The 21527-nt window shown below is 46.6% G+C and overlaps 2 protein-coding genes across 2 annotated transcripts in view; one reads left to right on the top strand and one right to left on the bottom strand.

Annotated features, from left to right (window-relative positions):
- Positions 1-1120: 1120 nt before the first annotated feature.
- Dok2 (docking protein 2) lies at positions 1121-5354 on the bottom strand. Its single transcript, XM_055609646.1, has 5 exons — positions 5191-5354; positions 3974-4255; positions 3656-3743; positions 2736-2917; positions 1121-2159 (listed from the first exon to the last, which is right to left on the bottom strand). The coding sequence occupies exons 1-5, from the start codon at positions 5260-5262 to the stop codon at positions 1545-1547; spliced, it is 1239 nt and encodes a 412-aa protein (XP_055465621.1). The 5' UTR covers positions 5263-5354; the 3' UTR covers positions 1121-1544.
- A 7750-nt stretch (positions 5355-13104) lies between these two features.
- Xpo7 (exportin 7) overlaps positions 13105-21527 on the top strand; it is an 87786-nt gene continuing 79363 nt past the window's right edge. Inside the window, 1 exon segment of the mRNA XM_055609645.1 lies at positions 13105-13181. Coding sequence (XP_055465620.1) covers positions 13164-13181 — 18 coding nt within the window. The 5' untranslated portion in view covers positions 13105-13163.

Here is a 21527-nt window from a genome sequence, read left to right as displayed (position 1 = left end):
ACACACGCCCTCAAATTATAAAGGGGCAAGAGAGATGGCTCGGTAGTTAAGCATTTGCTGCTCTTCCACGGGACCCAGGTTCCGCACCCAGACGATAGCTCACAACTGTCTGTAAATCCAACACCCTCTTCTGGCCTCTGTGGATACTAGGCATGAATGCATGAAGGAAGCGGGTAGGGGCAAGTGCTGGGAAAGGCTGGCCAGGACCACACAATCGGTAAGTCTTATTGCTAGTGCACAAAAGACACAATAAGTAACTCCATCTTGGGGCTGATGAGATGGTTCATCATGTAACGGTCACTAAGATTGATGACCTAGTTCAGTCCCTGCAACCCACTTGGTGGAAGGGTGGAAGGAGAGAACGGACTCCTGCAAGGTGTCCTCTGACCTCTGCATGTGCAATGTGGCACAAGCCCTGCCTGCCATGCACACAAAATATGTGAATAAGTGTTTGAAAAATGTTAAAAGCCAAGTCTTTCCTGCAATCCAGATTTTTCACCAACCCTTCACACACCCACTGTCATTTTTCTGTCCCTGCAAAAAAAAAAAAGTAAGACATGTCTGAATGTTTTCATGCTTTGAAAGGACCTCACATTTCATGTGTTGAAAACAAAATCTCCAGAGTTATGTGCCCATGGACTTGGAGGTGGGGCCTTTGGGATTGGGTGATGAAGACACTGCCTTCATTAAGTCATTTGTGGACTAGGGAGAAGCTTTACTCTCTCTGGCATGCTAACTATCTTCATGGCACATGATGTCCTCTCTCACATTATCACGCAAGAAGGCCCTCACTAGATGCCCACTTTGTGTTTGTGGACTCCCCAGCCTGAAGACCCCTGAGCTGAATACATACATACATACATACATACATACATACATACATACATACATAATAAGACCTCTCTTCATAAACTATCTACCCTGTAGCATTTAGTTAGAGCAACAGAAAACAGATTAAGATAAACGCTTGCCTATGGCACCCAGACCTTCTTGGCCTCTGACTCTGTAGACAAATGCCGAGGCCCCATCCTAGGCCCAAAGATGATACCACATAGGTGAAGAATTCAGTGGGCCAGCCACAGCATTCATCCCACCATACAGCATTCAGGCCACAAAGGAGTAGCTCAAAAATGGTTTAATGACTAGAAAACTCTGGGATCTAGAAGGACAATAGCCACCCTTGTTGCTAACCAGAAGCCAGGGTTGTCCCAAGAAGGAAACACATGTAGTCAGGGAGACTGCACAAGCCAAGGAACCAGTGCATCTGTGGAAATCCTGTTGCCTCCTAACAGAAATGGCCCTAGTTCCCTTTAGACCCAAGGCATGGGGAGGAAGTGGAAAATTCGTAGGAGGAGGGTGTGTCCCTCTAGGGCCCTCTTCCTGCTCTAGGCTGTTGACTCACACACTACACAAACAAGGCAGGCTCAGCCTGGAACTCAGGAAGGGGCAGTGAGCAAAAGGACTCTATCAGAAGCCCCCATTTCTCCTCCTTAGCTTCCAAAGACCTCCATGGGAACTCTGTCTCCCATCTCCTGGCTACCCCCTTACTTTGGGCCTTTTTTAAGTATGACATTGTCATACTCCGTTACCTGTGGCCAGCCAGGCACAGAGGAGTCTTGCTGGAGGGGGTTGGGACCCCTATCAGCAGTGGCCTGCTCCTTCCATGCCTCCCCTGGAGGCTCCTGTGGTCTCTCATACAGGGATAGGGCAGCCATGCCCTCAGGCTCATCATATATATGGTCAGATGGAGGGGCCACAGGGTCCTCCTGGATGCTGTCATATAGCGGGTCAGGATGGAGCAGAGGAGGACCCGTCAGGATACCCCTGAAGTTCTTCCTCAGGGAGCAGGCCACTGTATCAAAGGGTACGGCATACTCCCCCTCAAGGGCCCCCGGCCTTATGCCAGGCACTGTTGTGGCAGGGGATGGAGAAGGTAGAGAGTCGTGAGGCCGGGAGTAGGGGCTTTCAGGCCGAGGCAGCACAGTGGGCATCATGGGCCCTGTGGCTGGCAGAGGTGGAGGCCCAGAAGGGGCAGCATTCTTCTGGACAGCAATGGCCTTTTCTAGGGCTTGGAAGATCTCGTTGCCTTGTCGTGTTTCGAACTCAAAGTTGCCCTCTCCAGAGACACAGCGTCGGCCAGCCTCAAAGGAGAAAGTCACCTGTGGTGAGGGGAAGTGGGGTTGTGGCATCATTGTTTTCTGGACCTCCACCCAAACACAGAAGTTCTGGCCCCAGTCTCCCTCCATCAGAAACTGCTCTTCAATCTCTTGTCCCTCTGGACCCTGTGTTTTGTATGTTGGAGTTCATTGGTTGGTTGGTTATGTGGGGAAAGACCCTCACTATGTAGCCCAGGCAGTTACCTCCAACTCTGTCTCCTGCCTCAGTCTCCTTGGTGCTGATATTATGTTGTGTGCCACTATACCTGGCCATTTTTTTTCCTGACAAGAACACCCTCTCCTCTCCCCTCCCACTCATGCAAGAACTGAGTGAGCTCAAGAAATGTCAGCAGCTTGTCTGCCCTTCTCATCCCTTCTCCACTTCATCTCTCTCTCCACCCAGACCTTTTGGCTTCCACTCCTTTCCGCTCCTGGTTCTCCCACCTCTCCTGTCTCTTTGGCTGGCCTTCCTCCTCCCTTCATTCTGTCTTTCTTTATTGGCACTCTGCTCCTCTCTGGCTGTTCCTCTTAGGTAACTCATCTTTGGTCTCAGCCTGCTCAGTTCAGCCCCTCACTCACCTTGTCACGCCCAAAGCGCCGAAGAAACCTGTAGGGCCAGTCATATAGCTGTGTGCCTGGCTCAGGGCCACCCCAGAGCTCTAGGGCACTCACACCGACCCGGAGAGTATAGGGCCCTCGGAGCCTGCACCGCTCACTGGCTTCTGTGGGTCTCATGGTCACAGCATATTCCTTGCAGACCCCTGGGGATGAGAAGAAAAGAAAACTAAGAGGTAGCTACAGGAAACAGTCGGCCTACTTTCGCACTGATCCATCCTAAGTAAGCAGGCCAGAAGTGCTCAAGAGAAACTTGTGTCGCCTGCGACCCCACTGCAGATCTTAAAGCCTAGGCTGCTGACCCCGCCTCCTCTCCTGGAAGGCATCGTTTGTGCCCTTTGCCACATCACCCCAATTCTGGGCCCACATCCTTCCTGCCCCAGTGCCAGAGCCATCACTTGGTTTTCTCTACTCCACGTCTTCACACACACCTCCCCCACCTCCCTGCTGTTAAAGCTAAGGTGAAACCTGACCCAACCCTCCTAAAATCAGCATCCCTCTTTGTGGGTGGAGTTTAAATGGAAGAGTCTCTCTCCTTTGTCTGCATCACCAGCCCAGAAAGCAATAACTGGGCCGCCCTTATCAGCATCGTGTTCCCTATTCACAGGACAGCCTGTACAGTCAAACCCAGACAGAAAGCAATTCTTTCTTCACACAATCACTCAGGACCCACAGAGAGAGGGGTCAAGACCAAAACCCTCAGCCTCGATCAGGCAAGACAGGCTGGGCCAAGGGTGACACTGGGGAGGCCTGAGCACCAACCACCTTGTGCCACACCGAGAAGCCAGGAAGAGAAGCTGATAAGCTGGGCCCAGGGTAACCACAGGCAGGAAGCCTTGACCCTGCAGCCAGCCCAAACCTCCTCCTCAGCCCCCATCCCTCACCTGTAGTGGAGCTGCTATACAATTCATTCTCCTCCATGCAGGGCCTGTCATTCTTTTCCTCCAATCCTGAGGACTCCTTCATCTGCCCCTGAAAAGGTGGTCCCAGGTCTTACTACCAAAACCCACCCCAAGGCCTCTCCCTCTGACTCATGCTTTTTTTTCAGTGCACACCCAGCCTCCTAGCTCTTGACTCCACTTCAAATTGGGTTCCCAGAAGATGGAACTCCCCTAAAAAAGACTTTGTTTCTTCTACCACCTGCCCACAGGAAGTAACTTTGCCCTCCCCTGTGTGTCGGAGAGCCACTTTGCACTCCTCACCGGGAAAGCCAATAGGCAGATGGCCTGTATCCAGTCACTGCGCTCTGCTGAAGGGGCTGCCAGCAGGTACAGACGCTCCTTGGTCTCCAGGACGAAGGCGCTGGTGTCCCGGGGACTGCCAGCCTCACTGCCTACCTCAGCTACCCGTAAGCAGTCACTGAGGCGGACAACCTTCCGAGTGGCTTCTCCTCGACGTGTCTTCTCTGGGCCATCCTGGAGCTCCAGTCTGGCTAAGGCACAGCCAGACTCTCCATATAACACGGCTGTGAACCGGCGCCATTTCTGAACCCAAGCATGGCAGGTGGAGCCAAGAAGAAGCCATCAGAGATGGAGGGACAGTCATCAAAGGGGAGAAGAGGAACTGTGGAAGAGGGTGTGGAGCTGGGGCAGGGACACAGGATGGGGAGAAAGAGAGCCAGAGAGGCAGTGAGGGCAACAGAGACCATGAAATGAGAGAGCTAAAGATTACCAAGATCTGCAGACTGGACAAGGACCACAGTCAATGGCCTATGGGTACAGAGTGCAGAGAGATGACAGGCCCAATTGTCAGGTACTGGGGAGAAAAAGCCTGCATCACTGAAGCCCAGAGAGGAACGATAAGGAAAGGGTAGCTTAGAGGAGGGACAAGTCCTCACCCCATAGGAAGGCTCTGGCTCCAAAGCCTTCCAACTACTTTCCCTTTTGTCTCACCATGAGTTGGACCATGAGAGACAAACAGAGAGGCAAAGACCAAGACAGGTATGTGGGGAAGTATAGCTGGGTAACAGTGGGAGGCTGAGGAGTTTCTTTTCTCCTTCAAGGAGGCTAGGGAAGGAAGAGGTTGGAACACCCAGGGGCCGCAGCTTAGTAACAGTCAAAGGTGAAAGGAACCCTCACTGTCATCCCGAACCACCCCCCCAACTCTTCCTTCCGTACCCTTCCAAATTACCCCCAAATTTTGAGCAGGAGAACAAAAAAAGATGATGATGTCAGCATCTGCTTCCTTCCCCACCCCACACACAGCCCTCAGCAAAGAGGGCAGTTTGAGACCTGGTTTAGGAGGCAAGGCACCTTAAGGAGACAGTCATCTTTCCCAAGTCGTGTTGTTGTCTAAAATTGGTGGAGCACGTGATCTCATAAGGGTCAGGGACATTAAGACCTCCCACTACCCCAGGAATTAACACCACCCTCCTGGCAGCTGCTCTGCCCAGACCTAGCCCAGCCCTTGTCCCTCTCACCTTGCCGAAGGTCTGCTGCTGCTGAAGATGCAGGGAGCCCTGCTTCAAAGCCACGGCCTCCATCCTGACCATCGCCGCTTCAGCTTGCCACTGCCATTGCCTCTGCCTTCGTTCCTCTCTCTTCTGGGCCTGTTCCCCCTTCTCTCTAGTTCATTTCCTCTCTGCCTAGAGTTTTTCTACACTATTCTAGTCTGCTTGATGACGACAGGCTGATAGGCCTTGTGGTTTCTTGCTGTATGTGTGTGTGCCTTTTTTTTTTTTTTTTTTTTGAGTTCACTTCATGCTCAAGCCTCCTTCCTGCATTTCTAGTGAGTAGCATACAAGTTCCAAAACAGCACAAAGTTCTCACTTCTTCAGAAGCTGGTGTGAAGGACTGACCCATAAGAACAAAAAGACCCTAAAATCAAGTTGTAAAAGAAAACCAGTGGCGAGGCCTCTCCATCCAGGCAGGATGCTGAGTGTATCAGAGCTGGAAGAACCCTTCAGAACCAATCCACACAACCTACTCATTGAAAAGAGAAAATTGAAAGAAGGGATGGTCTATAGGGCTTGTAAGGTTACCAGCCCAGAACCCAAGTCTCCCAACTCAGGCAAAGCTGAGCCATATACCCAGTGATGTAGAGACAGACGAAACACATACGTGCACATGCACGAAGACATACCCATACCTGTGTGCCAGTCCCATTATATGAAAGCATTTCCTGCCTGCCAGCAACACATACACTACGCAACCCTGTGGAGAGTCCAGAAATAAGAATATTCCCTCTAGAGAAGGCTTACTCCCCAAGCGCATCTCAGCCTGTGGCTCCCTCCCTTAGCACACTGGGTTTCATGTGGAACATACCTTAAGTCACAGGAGCTTCTGAACTCCCAATTCTTCTACACCTTTTCACCAGCTGCCTTTCACTCCTTGGCTAAGGCAGGGTGGGCATGAGCATACCTGTTTGCAACTTACCTGAAATCACAAAACTGTGATGGAACAGGGGAAGATTGCTCATGCAACAGGGATTTTACTTGTTTGTTTGCTGGTTTCACTGGTTGATTTTTGATGTTTTGGGAAACAGAGTCTCATATAGCCTGGACTGGTCTCCAATACATGTGTCATCATGCCTAGCTAGTGCAACTTTTTTATGACGTGTGTGTGTGTGTGTGTGTGTGTGTGCGCGCGCGCGCTCGCGCACACCTATGGAAACAAAGACCAGCCTCGGGTCTCTGTCCTCACCTCCCACCCTGTTTGAATGGGGTCTCTTGTTGTTTGCCTTCTCCTAAGCCAGAGTAGCTGGCCCATGAAAGGCAGCTTCTGGAAATCCTCCTGCCTCTGCTTCCCCCGTACTGCAGTGATTGCAGGTGCTGTTATGTCTAGTTATATAAATTCTAGAGATCTGAACTCAGGTCCCCATCCTTGCATGTGGTTTACCCGCTGACACATCTTCGCAGCCTAATGCAACATCTGTAATGCAACTTCTATCGGGCCCTAATCAGAACGCAGATCCATCCAGAAAGAGAATCTCTTGGAAAAAGTCATGTTCCATGGAGAAAGTCACCTGAGAGCCAGATGACTTGAAGAAGCAGTCTGGAATGGTTGGGGCAAACTGAGGATTAGACCGTACTCCTAGGGGCAATCCCAGAGGGCGTTTCTATAACGCAGCCCTTTTCTTCTACCACAGGGCTCCGGTTGCGTGTTGTTCATGCCTTCTGCTGTAGATGCCATGTGCATAACAAAACAGCTCAGAGAGATAAACTGGGGTTTGGGGATGTGTTGCTCTAGTTTACCTCCCTCAACCTTGCTGCCAGGGTTTGAACAGATTGGACCAAACACCAAAGGAGGACCATCAATGTTGTGGTGGGAACACTGCCTTGGGAAGGGGCTAGGAGTATGTAATGGGGTACAGCCTCCTGTGTCTTTGAAGTATCACAGACTCTTCACTGCCATTTCATCTTCACCTGGGAAATTTTACTTGAACCCAGGTATATAAACAGCTACACAAATCAAGCACTTACTACTACTACTAATAATAATAATAATAAAACTTACTTTAAAAAGAAGTTTTGGATATATATTACCATTTATTTAAAACAGAAGCAGGACTGTAGAAATGGCTCGGCCATTAACAGCCAAGGCTCACAATCAAAAATACAAAGACAGAAGCAAATTTGCATACTGAGATGTGTACACGTGCTCATTTTCGCACAATAACTTTGTGCTGGCTGAACATTTGATAATGCATGGCATGGAAACCTCATGAATCAATCATTGCCCACACCCTACTCATTGAAAAGTAAGGAAACTGAAGTTAGGGGTGGTCTGGAGAGCTCCTGAAAGACTACCAGAGTCTACCATCTCAGGCAAAGCTGAGTCACGTACTCTGTATCAAAAAGCAGCTTCTCGAAATTCTCCCATCTCTGCCTCCCATCTCGCCTGCAGGAGTAGCAGATGCTCTCAGAGTATTGATTTATCTAAGTCTGGTCCTCAGTGCTCTTCAGAGTTGATGACTACTTGATTTTTATAATCATTAGTGCTGAGAATACACCTGACATAGTACAGCTGGGCATGGTGGAACACACCTGTAATCCTAACACTTGGCAGGGCAGACAGAAGGACTAGGAGCTCAAAGTCATCCTTGGCTACACAGCTAGTTCACAGCTAGTAAGCCTTGGCTATAAGAGACTCCTCCTACCCCCGAAAAAAAACACATGCATGCATGCATCCATCCATACATACATACATGCATATGTAGTACGAAGTGACAGTGTTATGTTTAGGGTCATTTCGGAAACTACTGGATATCCTATGCAAATCCCAAGCCAAAATACATGTAATATTAGTCAGCAACTCAAAGAGCAGTTTTTAAAATAAAATATTCTAACAGCACAATTCAAGGATATACAAATTTTATAGGTGCTGAGGAATGATTGTAGGAAAATATTGGCCTTTTTTTTTTTTCTATTATCAAGACATTATGTTTCTATAGCAGCAGAAAGCTTGGTGTGTGCTATAAAGATTCAGCAGTTCGTGATATATAATATTCTTGTATCTGAACTAGGCTGTTTCGGGCAGTCTCTGGCATTGCATAGTTTGACAGTATATGCAGAAAACAGTGAGCATGTTGTGTGCTCTGAACTGCAGCCGAAATGAAGTCTCATTGTGCAATTCAGGAAAGATTACCAGGATCTCTTAGATTCATTACACATTTGGTTTTGAATTAAATTTTAGTTTGTATGTCTGTCATTCTCCATTCTGAGGGGGCCTGGATCTCAGCTGAGGTTCTGGAGCTCGGCTTCCAGACAAAGAACAGGAGTTCCACTTCTCTCAGGGGCAGCTGGAGTGCCTTAGGGTGAGGCCTGAGTGTGCTAAGCCAGGGTATGGAAAAGGTTTTCCAAGAGCGCTATATTTTAGCTCTTTTAGCATGAGATCACTAGTGGCAACAGAAGCTCGGTCATTCCAAAGCTTAGGGCGATACCAAAGTGTTACAGCTCTTGGTCAATGTGCTGTGCTGAGCATGAAAGAAGTGCAGGCAAAAGCCCATGCCTGGTCATCTTGCAGCCAAGACACAGTGAGGCCCAGGCCCAGTGGACCAGACGGCAGGCCCAGTGAGATGCGACCCAGCAGAAGATAAATGATGAATCTCAGACGGTCTTGAAGTGAGAAAGCATGTACCTTTATAAACCCTGGGCAGAGAGGGGGGCTTCAAGGGTGAATCTGTTTGATTCGCTGGGGTCAGGGATATTTAACGGTCCTATCACAAGAAGGAAAATACAGCACTTAATTATCCTATGGGGGGGAGTTGATTTCCAAGTACAATTAAAGGTCACTGCTAGACTAAGATCCTTAGCAGGATGGGGTGTTCCTAGGAGTTCCTAGATGCTTGCTAGAGCAGTTTCCTTATCAGGGAAGGGTCTGGCCTGTAATCTGCCCTGAGGGCTATGTGACCTCCTTACAAGACCTGGGATCACCCAGATCAGGAGAGACTTTTAAAGCCCCGCTGAGAAAAGGGAGTGTATCATCATGGAGCGAGTGCAATTAAATGGCTATCCGGAGATGACTGACTTCAACCTTTTTCAGCAGAGCCACACACATATCCAGAAACCTTTTACCATTGCCTTTTTTTTTTTTTTTTTTTTTTGCTACTCCCTCCCCCATGTTCTTTTTCATGATCCCATATGAGGTTGTGACTCAAGAGGTTAAGACCCTAAGCTCTAGAGAGTCGGTCTACCTGGAACCAGTGTGGTCTTTGCCTCTGCTTCTTTGAGAGAGATCACTTGCCTTCAAACCCCAATGTGCTGTTCTTGTTAAAAGTGCAGGTTTGGCCAGGTGGTGGAGGCACATGCCTTTAGTCCCAGCACTCAGGAGGCAGAGGCAGTCAGATCTCTGTAATTTTGTGGGCAGCCTGGCATAGAGTGCCTGGACACCCAGGGATACACAGACAAACCCTGTCTTGAAAAAAAAAATCATTATTATCCCAACACTTGGGAGATACAGACAAGAGGATTGCAATAAGTTCAAGGCCAGCCTGGTTTTCATAGTGAGTTCCTGGTCAGCAAGGGCTGGCTAGTCAGTAAGACTTGTGTCTGAAACCATCAAAAGCAAAACAACCCACAACAGAATACAGATTTTTTTTTTTTTAAAGGGTTTCTTGTATAGCCTTGGCTGTCTTGGACAGCTTTGTAGCCCAAGCTAGCCTTGAACTCATAGCAATCCACCTGCCTCTGCATACAGGCATGCACCACCACGACCGGCTCGAAGACAGCTTCTTATTGGATGGCTCTGGTTTGACACTTCTGGGGAGTGGGTTAGCACATGCCTCACAAGAGTGCAAAGAATGGTTTCTTTCTCAACCACCCTGCTCACCTTCCAACCTGAAGGCAAACCGGATACATACCACTCAGAACCACAAGGGGGCACCCGAGTTTACCAGATTTCTTGGAAACTTTTAAAAGCTGACCCACCACACATTCCAGGCACCCCATCCCATCGCTAGCCTGTAGAAGCTGAAGAGGTACTCTTCCCACAGCCATAGTCTGAAAGAGGTAAGGAGGTGAAGTCTACTAAGAACACATGTCTCCCATCAAGCTCGGCTTCACCCAGCCGGAACGGGAATCCTGAAGTGGAAGCACTAACCACAGTATGTTCTGCTTGGCCTCTGGAGAAGCACGTGAGCAGGAATCAGGATGCTGGTCCCAGGTACAGCAGAGGTGCAGAGAATCAGAGGACTTTAGGGTCTCCAGACACCTAAAGCAAAAGTGTCCCAAAGGAAAGAATTCCCATGGTTCATACTTGCGGACAGATAGGGTTTGGGCTGGCCCTTGGCTTCCTCACTCAGGGCTTAGGTAACTTCAAAAGATCTTCTAGATGGGGGCAGTTATCCAATGGGCAGCTCTGGGCACACAAGAGAAAGTTTTAAAATGGACAGAGAGATGTGTACAAGAAAGGATGGAGGATTGGGCAAAGAAATGAGGATAAGAACAGATTTGGCTCCTGACTGTGGAGAATAGGACTATATACACCCCTGAATTCGTTGCTAACCCCTGCCCTTTCTCCATTAAGTAAGTACAATGGTCCTTCTATGTCCATGGTTTCATAAACTATAAAATGCTAATGGAACCCTCCAGAAGCAAGCATTCATTTTTAAAAAAGTGTAATGCCACATTTTCATTGTTCTATTTTATTATCTAATATTATTCATCTCTTACTGTGGCTGCTTTATAAACTTTACCTTTTGTGTGTATATGTACATATATATATATACATATATATGTGTGTGTGTGTGTGTGTGTATATATATATATATATATATATATATATATATATATATATATGGGGAAAACAGCATATAGATGTTTCCTATTATGTAGTTTCAGGCAATGTATCCTCCAAAGATAAGGGAGACATATTGCACTAAGAAAAGAGAGGGTTCCATTTTTGGCACGTTGGACCAGGCAAGGGACCAAGTAATTAACTGCAAGAGCAAGAAGGCCAGAACTGAGACAGAAATGAGGGAGGTAGTAGAAATGAGGGAGAAGGAGTATAAAAGAGATGAGGTCAGACCATGTGACATATATTCAGTAATTCTTCTTAAGGACTTTAAACCAGACTATAAATTGTCTGTATTATGGGGTTAATTTTGCAGAGGTAAGGAGATTGAACTACCAGAAGAAATAGAGGAAGAAGGGAAACTATAACAGGAATCAAAACAGGCTTCAGAAAAAATGTAAAAGTCTTGGACCAGGATATCAGGAGGATAGCAGGAATCAAGTGGGGTGTGTGTTAGATATATATTCAACTGGACATGAGGGTGAAGGCTGTGGAGGACGAACGAGGCTGAATGATCGAGATCATTCCTGAGTTTATTTTAAGAAACTGGGTGAATTAGGTGAGATACCATTAGAAGGATAAGAGAACGGGAGAAGCAAATGTACCAGGAGATAGTGAACAGAGATTTGAGTAGTCTAGCCTACCAAAAAGCTACCCGATCGATCAGTCAAGTAGGGAAGCCAAAGAATGTCACTGCCACTGGGACACCAAGAATCTACAACTGAAGTGCAACGCAAAGTCAGGAATCCCACGACACCACCCCCTCCTCCACACTCCCTTGCCTCTATAGTCATGGAAGTGATGATTGGCCACTGGAAGGTTGGAGAAAGAGGGTGAGAACCTGAAAGATTAACACGGAAAGCTTGCCAGAAACAACAGTTGAAAGCTCTGCCTTACTTCTGCCTCCTAAATCTTCTGAGTCAGTCTCTTTTCACTGAGCCAATTTTGCAAGCAGAACCCCGGTTACACGGAAGTCTGGGTAATGTAGTTCCTACTTGTCCTGCCTTTGCGAACTAGAAGACACACCAGGAGGAAGACAGAGCTTGAAGTGACTGCTGAAAACCAGCCCAGTATATCCGATGCAGAATTACTGTAGGCCTCACTAACACCCTCATTTGCACCTCAAGCCACAGCCCCAATAACAAGGCAGATTTAGCCCTGTTAGCAAATTTAAAATAACTAATGTTGTCGAAATCCTGATGATTTAATCCAGGAGCCTTGACTACAAGCCGGAATGGAATGGAAGTCAGTGGGAAAATAGGAATCGACATTATCTAGCACAGAAAATTGTTGATGGGGACTCGGACTCGGCGTGCAAATATTGACCTCACCAGACCCAAGAAGGATAGCAGCTGAACACCTCTCCCAGCATCTGACCCCTTCTAGGGGCTGACTGTGACACTGGTCAAAATAGCAATCGATTTCGGAAGATTAAACGGCGGGCTGGTTACATTTTTGATCATCACTATTTAGCGGCTATATCCATGGCTATTTATGGAGGAGGAAAAGACATTAATAATAATAATAATAAAGGCAATTGCTACTGGGGTTGCTGGAGAAGCTTGGATCATAAAACAATGACCCTGGTCCAAGAGAATAGGCTAGAAAAATACAAACACAAACGCGGCCCAGTTAAGAACGGTGTCCTGGGAAATCATGGATGGTGCAGGTACCCCAGGTGGGAGGTCTTTGGCCCTAGGGCAGGGACGTCCAGAGGCAAGCACGTGAACGGGCGATGCCCCGGTTGCAAGGTGGAGCCCTGACAGCGCACGGAGCCCCAGGCAGCACGGTCTAATTCCACGCGGCGCCCGCTCGCGCGTGAGATCGAGCGCGGCCCCTTTAAAACCCATGTAAACAAAGCTTTGTTCCCCCAGCTCCCCTCCCTTGCGCTTCCCCGGCCCTCCGCTTCCTCCCACCCGGCGTCTCCGGGCCGCTGACGTTGCCCGCGCCTCTACGCCGTCCCAGCCACGCTGCGCATTCTCCAACCCAGGCCGGCCGGCCGGGGCCTGCGCAGCCGAGCGGCGCTACGCCACGAGCGTAGAGCGCCGAGCACCCCGTGCGCAGGCGCAGCGGCGACGACGGCGGCAGCGGCGGCGGCGGCCCCGGCCGAGGTGCGCGCTGGGGGGGAGGGGGGGCCTGAGAGGAGCATGAATGGAGCAAAATGGCGGATCATGTGCAGGTGAGCGAGCGCCGTGGGAGGGGGCGGCCGCGGGAGCGGGGCCTCCGAGTGCGGGGCTCACGCGGGCCCCGGGGCTCGAGCCCGCCCGGGGCCCGACAGGCCGCGTCGCGGCCGCTGGGAGCCATCGAGCCGCCGCCCGTCCCGCAGCGCGGGGCCTTTCCCGCCTCCCGGACCGGGGGCCTCCTCCATCCCCTCCCACCCGGCCCCACGCCTCACGCGAGGCGCCGGAAGGGCAGAGTGGTCAGCCGGCGCGCACAGCCGGGGCCCGAGGCCTCCACGCAGCCCTTGGGGGCCCCGGAGGGAGAGAACCCCTCACTGACTGTCCTGAGGGCCCCCCCAGGTCACACCGCCGGCCCTCTGTGATTAACAAAAAGAGAGCCTCACCACGCGAACCCCGCTCCCCGAGTCTTTCTTGTCGCCTCCCTCCTCACGCCCCCGAATCCGAGAGACCCCCTCCCCTGTCCGGCCCTCCACCCCAGCTCGGAAGCGCCCTTCGCTCCCACTTTCCATTGGCACAGCCAGGAGGCCCGAGCACCCCGTCCTCCAAAATGGGAGCTGAGGCCTTGGCCCGCTTCCCCTCGCGTCCCCCCTTGCCACAGCCTAGGAGTTGGGCGCCTACACCTCCGGTGAAACACGGGGTGGAGGGGGGTGTGTCTGAAACCAGAGCTGCAGAGTTGGGTGCAGACAGCTCTCTGGAGGGTCTTGGTCCTGCTCCGGAGATGAACCGGGGGTGGTTTGGGCCAAGCCACTTTTTCCTTATAGATACAACACAGGCCTGAGGAGTGGGGGAATGTATGTAACCCACACCTAACCCAGTAGTAACTGGAGCAAGGGCAAGCTGTTTCTTGCAAAGTAGGTAAAGTTTTTGCTATCGGGGCTTTCTGAAACTCTATGACAGTTACCGGTGCAAATTCATTGTCAGGAACCTTCGGATTTTCTAGGTAACAAACCCCACAGGTTTGGGGTTATGGGAAGTAAAGATTAGAGAGCAGAGTCGCCTTTCTTTTGCATACTGTATGGCATCTTTTCCCAAGTTCAAAGAGTAATCTTTTTCAGAGTATGTTCAAAGAAAGTGGAATAGTGAGACTTCTAGTCGTTTCTTTGGCAGAGAAGAGACTGATTAAAGACTCACTTCCAAGGCCTGAGATTGGTGGAGTTGCACTCTGGAGTGGGAGGGACTTATCAGGGTAGAATTATATCGCAAAACTTAACCACAAATGGAAGACCACAAGATTTGTGTTCTGAAGCAGTATGGTGGCTTGATTCAGAAGGAGCAGTAAAACATGACCGAGTGATAATTATAGTGTAGAAGGTACAGCAGTAACTTTCATGAAGGTATTCATGAGTTTTCTTTTAATTTTTGCATTTTGCATCTTAAAAAAAAGTAGTGCAGAATTACCTCTTGCACTTAAAGGAACAGAGTCAAAGCACAAAACTGCTATGAGCTGTGCTTAAAGTAAACCCAGGTGAACCAAAGGTTTTTTGGGGTTTGTTTTGTTTTGTTTTTTGAGTCCAGTCTCTCCTAAGGGAGGAAAATATGCAGTAAGTATTCCAGAACTTTCTAGTTTGTGCTAGGGATCAAACCCAGGGCCTTGAGAACAGATCTCCTGAAGAGTGCTTTGGGGAGTGCAAGGGAAGTCATCACTTTTAAGAATGAGTGTGTGTGTGTGTGTGTGTGTGTATGTGTGTATGTATGTATGTATGTGTGTATGTATTTATGTGTATGTCTATAGAGAGAGGGGTGGAAGAGTTGGCTCCCAGCACTCATGTGATGACTCACAACTGTACAGAGCTCCACATCCAGGGGATCAGACACCTGACCTTCACAGGCATCAGGTACACACATGGCATGTGTGTACATATACATAGACATGCAGTTACTCATGTATGTAGGTTAACTCTTTTAATTTTTAAATGAGTGTACACTACAGGTTCTGCCTCCTCTAAAGAAGTGTCTCTTCACAGTCCTCCAGTCCAGTAAATTTTTAAGCAATGCTCTTACCGTTCCTCATTAGAATGTCAAAATGCATCAAAGCCACCTTCATGGCCTTTTTGCCCCAAAAATAAGTACACTGAAGTACTTCAACTTCTCCAAACGAAGGGAAGCATACTTACTTAAAGCCGTAATGTATTGCTCTGAATTAATTTGGAGTGCCAGGACATGCTGAGTTTTGTTTATTAAGCCACCAAGCTAAGAGTAATTAGTATTGGCTTTTTAGACCCTATATGGTGGTATTTTAATATAAAACCTTCCCATGAAGAAGACACAGGTTGGTTAGAGACTAGTCTGCAGCAAAACACTGAAGAGGGTACCCCTTCACTCTCCTGCACACATAGCTAATGACCCAGAAGCTGCATGTGTACAGCTCTGTAGTTGAGTGTCTATACTTTCCCAGAACCACTAGGGTGAGCAATTTTTTTTAATGCCAAGTAAGTGATTGTCAGATTTTCTTAAGCTTCTGACATTAATAAAAAAACATTATTTTTAAAAGGTATGTATGGGCTTGGAGTTCATATGGGTGTGTGTGTAAGGAGTGAATGGAGCCCCCATCTGACCTGAAGCCAGTGTAGCCACTGTTGGCCTTGAACTTTTGATCCTCCTTCCTTCACCTCCCAAGTGCTGGGATTATAGGTGTGCACCACCACACCCGACTCAGCTTGTGTTTTATTGAAGATTTTAAGTGCCATGAAACTTCAGTCATGGAAAAATTATAATACTTGGTTTGTCTGTAAGCCCTGTTATTGTCACAGTCTATAAGGGTCTATAGAAGAGTGGCCTTAATGTAATGTTTTTCTTGGTTAAAAGGTGTGATCTAACTTTGAATAATGTAGTTAAAAAGCATTTATAGAGGAGAGGACCTAAAACTATGGAATCATGATGGATGGATGAATAGATGGGTAGGATAGGTAGATAATGTGGCGATTCATATCTTCCTATACTGGCCAGTTAATGCAGAGAGATAAAAATAACTCAGAGACCATTTGTATTGAAAAGATTAAGAAAGATCTTGCTAACTTTAATAGCTAACAGGAACTGGAGAAGAAAAGGAATCCACTATAATTGTCTATTAAGTAGGTTGCTTAATATGTACATTGTTAGGCTTATAAGTTTAATAAGAATAATTTGGAGTTTTGTTGACATGTTGTTTATTGAGTTCTGCTTTATAACTAACAGGGAAGGCTTTGCAAAGTAGTCATAGTTTGTTTTAAATTTCAGGTGCAGTCATTAAATATTGACTGTCAGTGTAACTCTAGGGAGTTGTGGAGAATCATTACAGCTGGCAGGTTAAAATTTAACAGAGTCCAAAAATGTAGCCTGATTATATACCAGTGTGATTGTTGCTTCGGGTTTTTGAAATGTGCAGGGAAAAATAGGCACAGTTAGTCCATTTTGAGAACTCTACATAAAAATAAATAATAACTTAAGTAACTTTTTCAATTAAACAGGTTGGTACCAAAATTCTTTCTGTTTACTGTGCAAAAGATGCGGCAAGAGAAAGACTCAGGAGCCTGAAGCGAAGTGCTAATCCATGCTCTCTTTGCACAAGCATCAGAAGCAGGCTTCCGCCACACAGATGGAGACAGCGTGAACACATTATGTGTGTGGTTTCCTTCCCCAAACCCTTCTCAAATGTGCATTTACAAAATAAGGTCTGTGAGTTATTTTTGTCAAGGGATTACCCCTGTGTTGTCCTGGCTGGCCTTGAACTCCCAGGTTCAAGTGATTTCTCATTTCAGGCTCCTAAAAAGGGAGAACTGCAGGAGTATGCCACTCTGCATACATATTTGGCAGGCAAATATGTCTATCCTAAAATCACCTGTTTATATTTCCTTGCTCGCTCTGACATTTATTAGATTTCCTCTTGTGAGAAGAGCCTTGCAATCAATTAAGAGATGTATCTATGTGTGGTACCATTCAAACGTTTAAGCGGTAAAATAGAAAGTATATGACTAGGATATCTTTAATTTGGATTGAGGTAGTAGAAGCATCAAGATAGCTGTCTACATCTTTTTGTTTGTTTGTTTTTGTTTTTGTATTTTGTATTTGTATTCCAGACAGGGTTTCTCTGTAATATTCCTGGCTGGCCTGAACTCACTTTGTAGACCAGGCTGGCCTCAAACTCACAGAGATCAGCCTGCCTCTGACTCCAGAGCTCTGCACATGCAGGCGTGTGCCACCACCCCCGGCTGTCTATCAGTATCTTACAGAAAGTAGCTTCCATGGATTTTCTGTCCTGGTCCCGGATTTTGAAAGTGATACTGTACCTTTGCCCTTCAAGAAGGGAGAGAAGCCTGTTTAAACCAATAAGCTAATATCTCTCTGTAGGTACAGCTACTTTGCTCCCTTCAATATGTATAAAGAAGATAGTGTTCTGAAATTTTTTTCTTATTTTAATGCCAGACATTTGTTATCTCACAGATTTTTTTCGAGGTCAGGGGCCGGGAGTGGCTTATCTCAGTGGTCCTGGTTCAGGGTCTAGTTTACAATCTGCACCATCAGCTGGGGCTGCAGTTTCAAGGCTTGACTGTGGATAGAGACTCTGCTTTCAAATGCACCTTTTTTGATATGCTCAGTCCCCTGTAGGCTCTTGGTTGGAGTGAGGCTTTAGTTCCTCAACAACTGTTGTCCTCACCACCAGCCTCACCTACTATCCCTCTTCACAAACTTAACTTCTTAAACTCTCTAGTGATGTCTGCTCAGTGTGACTCATCTTTGTTTTTGTTTTTCTAACTTACTGAAATATGATCTACATAAGGACAGGTATAGAAATTTTCATTGTTCAGCTTGACGAAGTTTCTTCATCAAATGAATACTCCTTTGTAACCAGCTCCCAAATTAATATTGTCAGCATCCAGAAGCCTTCCTGTTGCCCCTGCTTATACCCTGCTCCCTCATAGCTCCTATCCTGTCATTTACTTTTTAAATATGCTTTCACAACCTCAGGCCAAGTAACGTGAGGATTTCAACTTGAAAGGCAATAGTTATTCAGCTTATAGGGTATTTTTACTCATTTTTGAAGCTATGTTAGTACTCTAATGAGAGAAAGAGGAAATATACCTACACAAAATTCTGCCCAGAATTCAGATCATTCATAAGACTTAGCACTGTGGTTTAAGGTTTTGATCCTTTTAAGGTATATTTTTTTCACAATATTTTATTAAGTTTACAATTTTATTTTATTTTACAAATAGTTCTCTTGGCTTCTTTCTGACCTCCTAGAAGGTCAAAATATGTTCTTGGACAGTTATGAATTTTTGGGTAATGAGTTATATTCCTTTTTGGATCCCACAGTACTAGAATTTGAAACCTAGGGTTTGCATATATGCCAGACAAGTGATTTATTGCTCATTACATTCTCAGCACTTTAATTTTAAAAGTTTTTTTTTAAGAGTATATGTGTGTGTCTACGTCTGCACGTATACGCGCTCACTCATGCACGCAAGTGCAGGTGCCCACAGAGGCATTGAATATCCCTGGAGCTATAGTTATGGACAGTAGTCAGTTTGCTGACATGGTACTGGGAGCCAAACTCAGGTCCCCTGCAAGAGCCATATACATTTTTAACCCATTAACAGTTTCTCCTGCTCTCTCTGTCTATCTTTGTCTCAGTTGGTTTTGTGGTTTGGTTTAGGTTGTTAGCTTGGTTTTTGGTTTGGTTTGGTTTTTCAAGACAAGGTTTCTCTATTTAGCCCTGGCTGTCCTGGAACTTGATCTGTACACCAGGCTGTCCTCCAACTCACAGAGATCCCCCTGCCTCTCCCTCTCCCTGTGATCAAAGGTTCAGACCCACCACAACCACCTTCAGCTCCTACTTTTTAAATTTTGAATTCTTCTGCCTCATCTTCCCAAATAGCTAAAATTACAGGCATGTGCAGCCAAGCTGAACTGTGACTTATATTCTTGAGAATGATTTTTAGTTAATTACCATAAGCCATCTTCTATGTTCTGTTGTGGGGACTCAGGAAAGGATGCACAATATAGTGTTCTACCTTCAGGGTTTTCTGTGTGAATTGGAGAGATAATAAAGTCCTGGATTGTAGAGTTAAGAATTAGTAATGAAAATAAAAATAATAATGTTATTATTATATTATTATTATAGATAATAAAGGCCATGTTTTGTCAACATGTCCCTAAAATACCTTTTTCTCACATTATAATACCTCTGAAGAATGTAATTCACTCTCATTTGTAGCCTCTTTTTTTTTTTTTTTTTTTTTTTTTTTTTTTTTTTTTTGTAGCCTTTTTAAATGCAAGACATTCTTAATAGAAAGAGGATAGCATAAAGGAGCTGAGTTTCTGTTGCTGCAAAGAAACACCATGAACAAAAATCAAGCTGGAGTTAGGAGGAAAGGGTTTGATTTGGTTTGGTTTTTGATTTTTCGAGACAGGGTTTCTTTGTGTAGCCTTGGCTGTTCTGGACACACTTTGCAGACCAGGCTGGCCTCGAACTCACCGCAGAGACTGCCTGCCTCTGCCTCCCAGAGTGCTGGGATCACAGGCATGCATCACCACACCAGGCTAAGGAAGGGGTTTATTGGCTTACATTTCCACATCACTATTCATTTAAGGAAGTCAAGACAGGAACACAAAGGGCAGGCACCTGAAAAAGGCAGGAGCTGATGCAGAGGTCATGGAGGGATGCTGTTTACTGGCTTGCTTCCCATGACTTGCTCAGCCTGCCTTTTTGTAGAATGCAGGACCACCAACCTAGTGGTGGCACCATCCACAATTGGCTAGGCTCTCCTCTATCCATCACTGATTAAGAAAATTCCTACAGACTTGTCTACAGCCTCATCTTATGGAGGCATTTTTCTCAATTGAGGTTCTCTCCTCTCAGATAACTTTATCTTGTGTCAAGTTAACATAAACCTAGCCAGGACAGTTCACCCCTTGTCCGTCTGACACACAAACACTTCACTGTAATGCCACCTTTTCTTTCTCATTTATCCCCAATATTTTACATTAAAAACATAAATAACCTTAAAAGTCCCACAGTCTCTACAAATTCAAACACATTAAAAATTCATCACCTTGGCAGAGAGACACTTAAAGAAATGCTCAACCTCATTAGCCATTAGGGAAATGCAAATCAAAACCACCCTGAGATTTCACCTTACACCCATCAGAATGGCCAAGATGAAAAACTCAAGTGCCATCTTATTTTTAAATATTATTTGTGACTATGTGCGTGTGTGTGTGGTGTGTACCACACATGTGCAGGTGCCAACAGAGGCCAGAAGAAACATCAGATCCTCTAGAGATGGAGTTGCAGACAAATATGACCTGCCTGAACTGAGTACTCCAGAAGAGCAAAAAAAAAAAAAGGTCTTTTAGCTGCTGAACCAGCTCTCCAACATGGGCAGTACTGTTTCCTATCCACACATTAAAGCTACCTTCACTCACCAAAAAAAAAAAAAAAAAAAAAATTCATTACCTTTAGCTGGGTGTGGTGGCATGTACCTTTAATCCCATCGGTTGGAAGGCAGAGCTAGGCGGATCTCTGTGAGTCCAAGGCCAGCCTGGTCTAGAAAGTGAGTGCCAGGACTGTTATTCAGAGAAACCCTGTCTCAAAAGAAGGAAAAGAAAGAAAGACAGAAAAGGAAAAGAAGAGGATTCAGTACTTTTGACACATCCAGTCTCTTTAAAAAGTCAAATCTCTTTTAAAAGTTGGAAACCTCTCAGCTGTGATCTCCTGAAGAAAAAAAAAAATCGAAAGTAAGTTAAATGCATCCTTTCGTAGTTCAAGAGAGAAGAACAAGGACACAGTCACAATCTGAACAAAGTAAAACCAAACTGTTGGCATAAATAACTCAAGTGTCCCACATCTACTCATGATCTTCTGGGAGCATGGGCCCCTTCTGGCTCTGGCTCTACAGCATAGTTTGTCCTCTTAGCAGGCACCACTCCACTGATGCTGTAGTTCTTGGTGGTCATCCCATGGTACTGGCATTCCCAAAATGCTGAGTGTCTTCCCCTGAAACTGGGCTGCATGTTCACCAATAGCCTTTCTAGGCTCTCTTTATGCTGCCAAGCCTCAACTTCTCTGTGTGACCCCTTCAGTCCTGCTGCTGAGGGTGCACCTTCACCAGTGGCTTCTCAGCTGCTCACCATGACCCCTTCATGCGTTCAAAAGGAGTATCGCCTGGCTGATCCTTACACTGTCGTATTTGCTACCAGTGCAAGATACAACTTTTGCCACCTCTGAAACACAGCTTCTGTGTGCTAACTGTCATGAAACACTTCTCAGAAGACTTCGCCTCAGTGATTCTGGTGTTCTTTTCTATCTCTCTCACTCGCTGTGTGTGTGTGTGTGTGTGTGTGTGTGTGTGTGTGTGTGTGTGTGT

The sequence above is a fragment of the Psammomys obesus genome, unplaced genomic scaffold, assembly GCF_907164565.1.
Source record: "Psammomys obesus unplaced genomic scaffold, mPsaObe1.curated_primary_1811, whole genome shotgun sequence".
NCBI classification, from domain to species: domain Eukaryota; kingdom Metazoa; phylum Chordata; class Mammalia; order Rodentia; family Muridae; genus Psammomys; species Psammomys obesus.
Note: the sequence above shows the minus strand (reverse complement) of the source record. Positions and strands in the feature narration are given on the sequence as shown.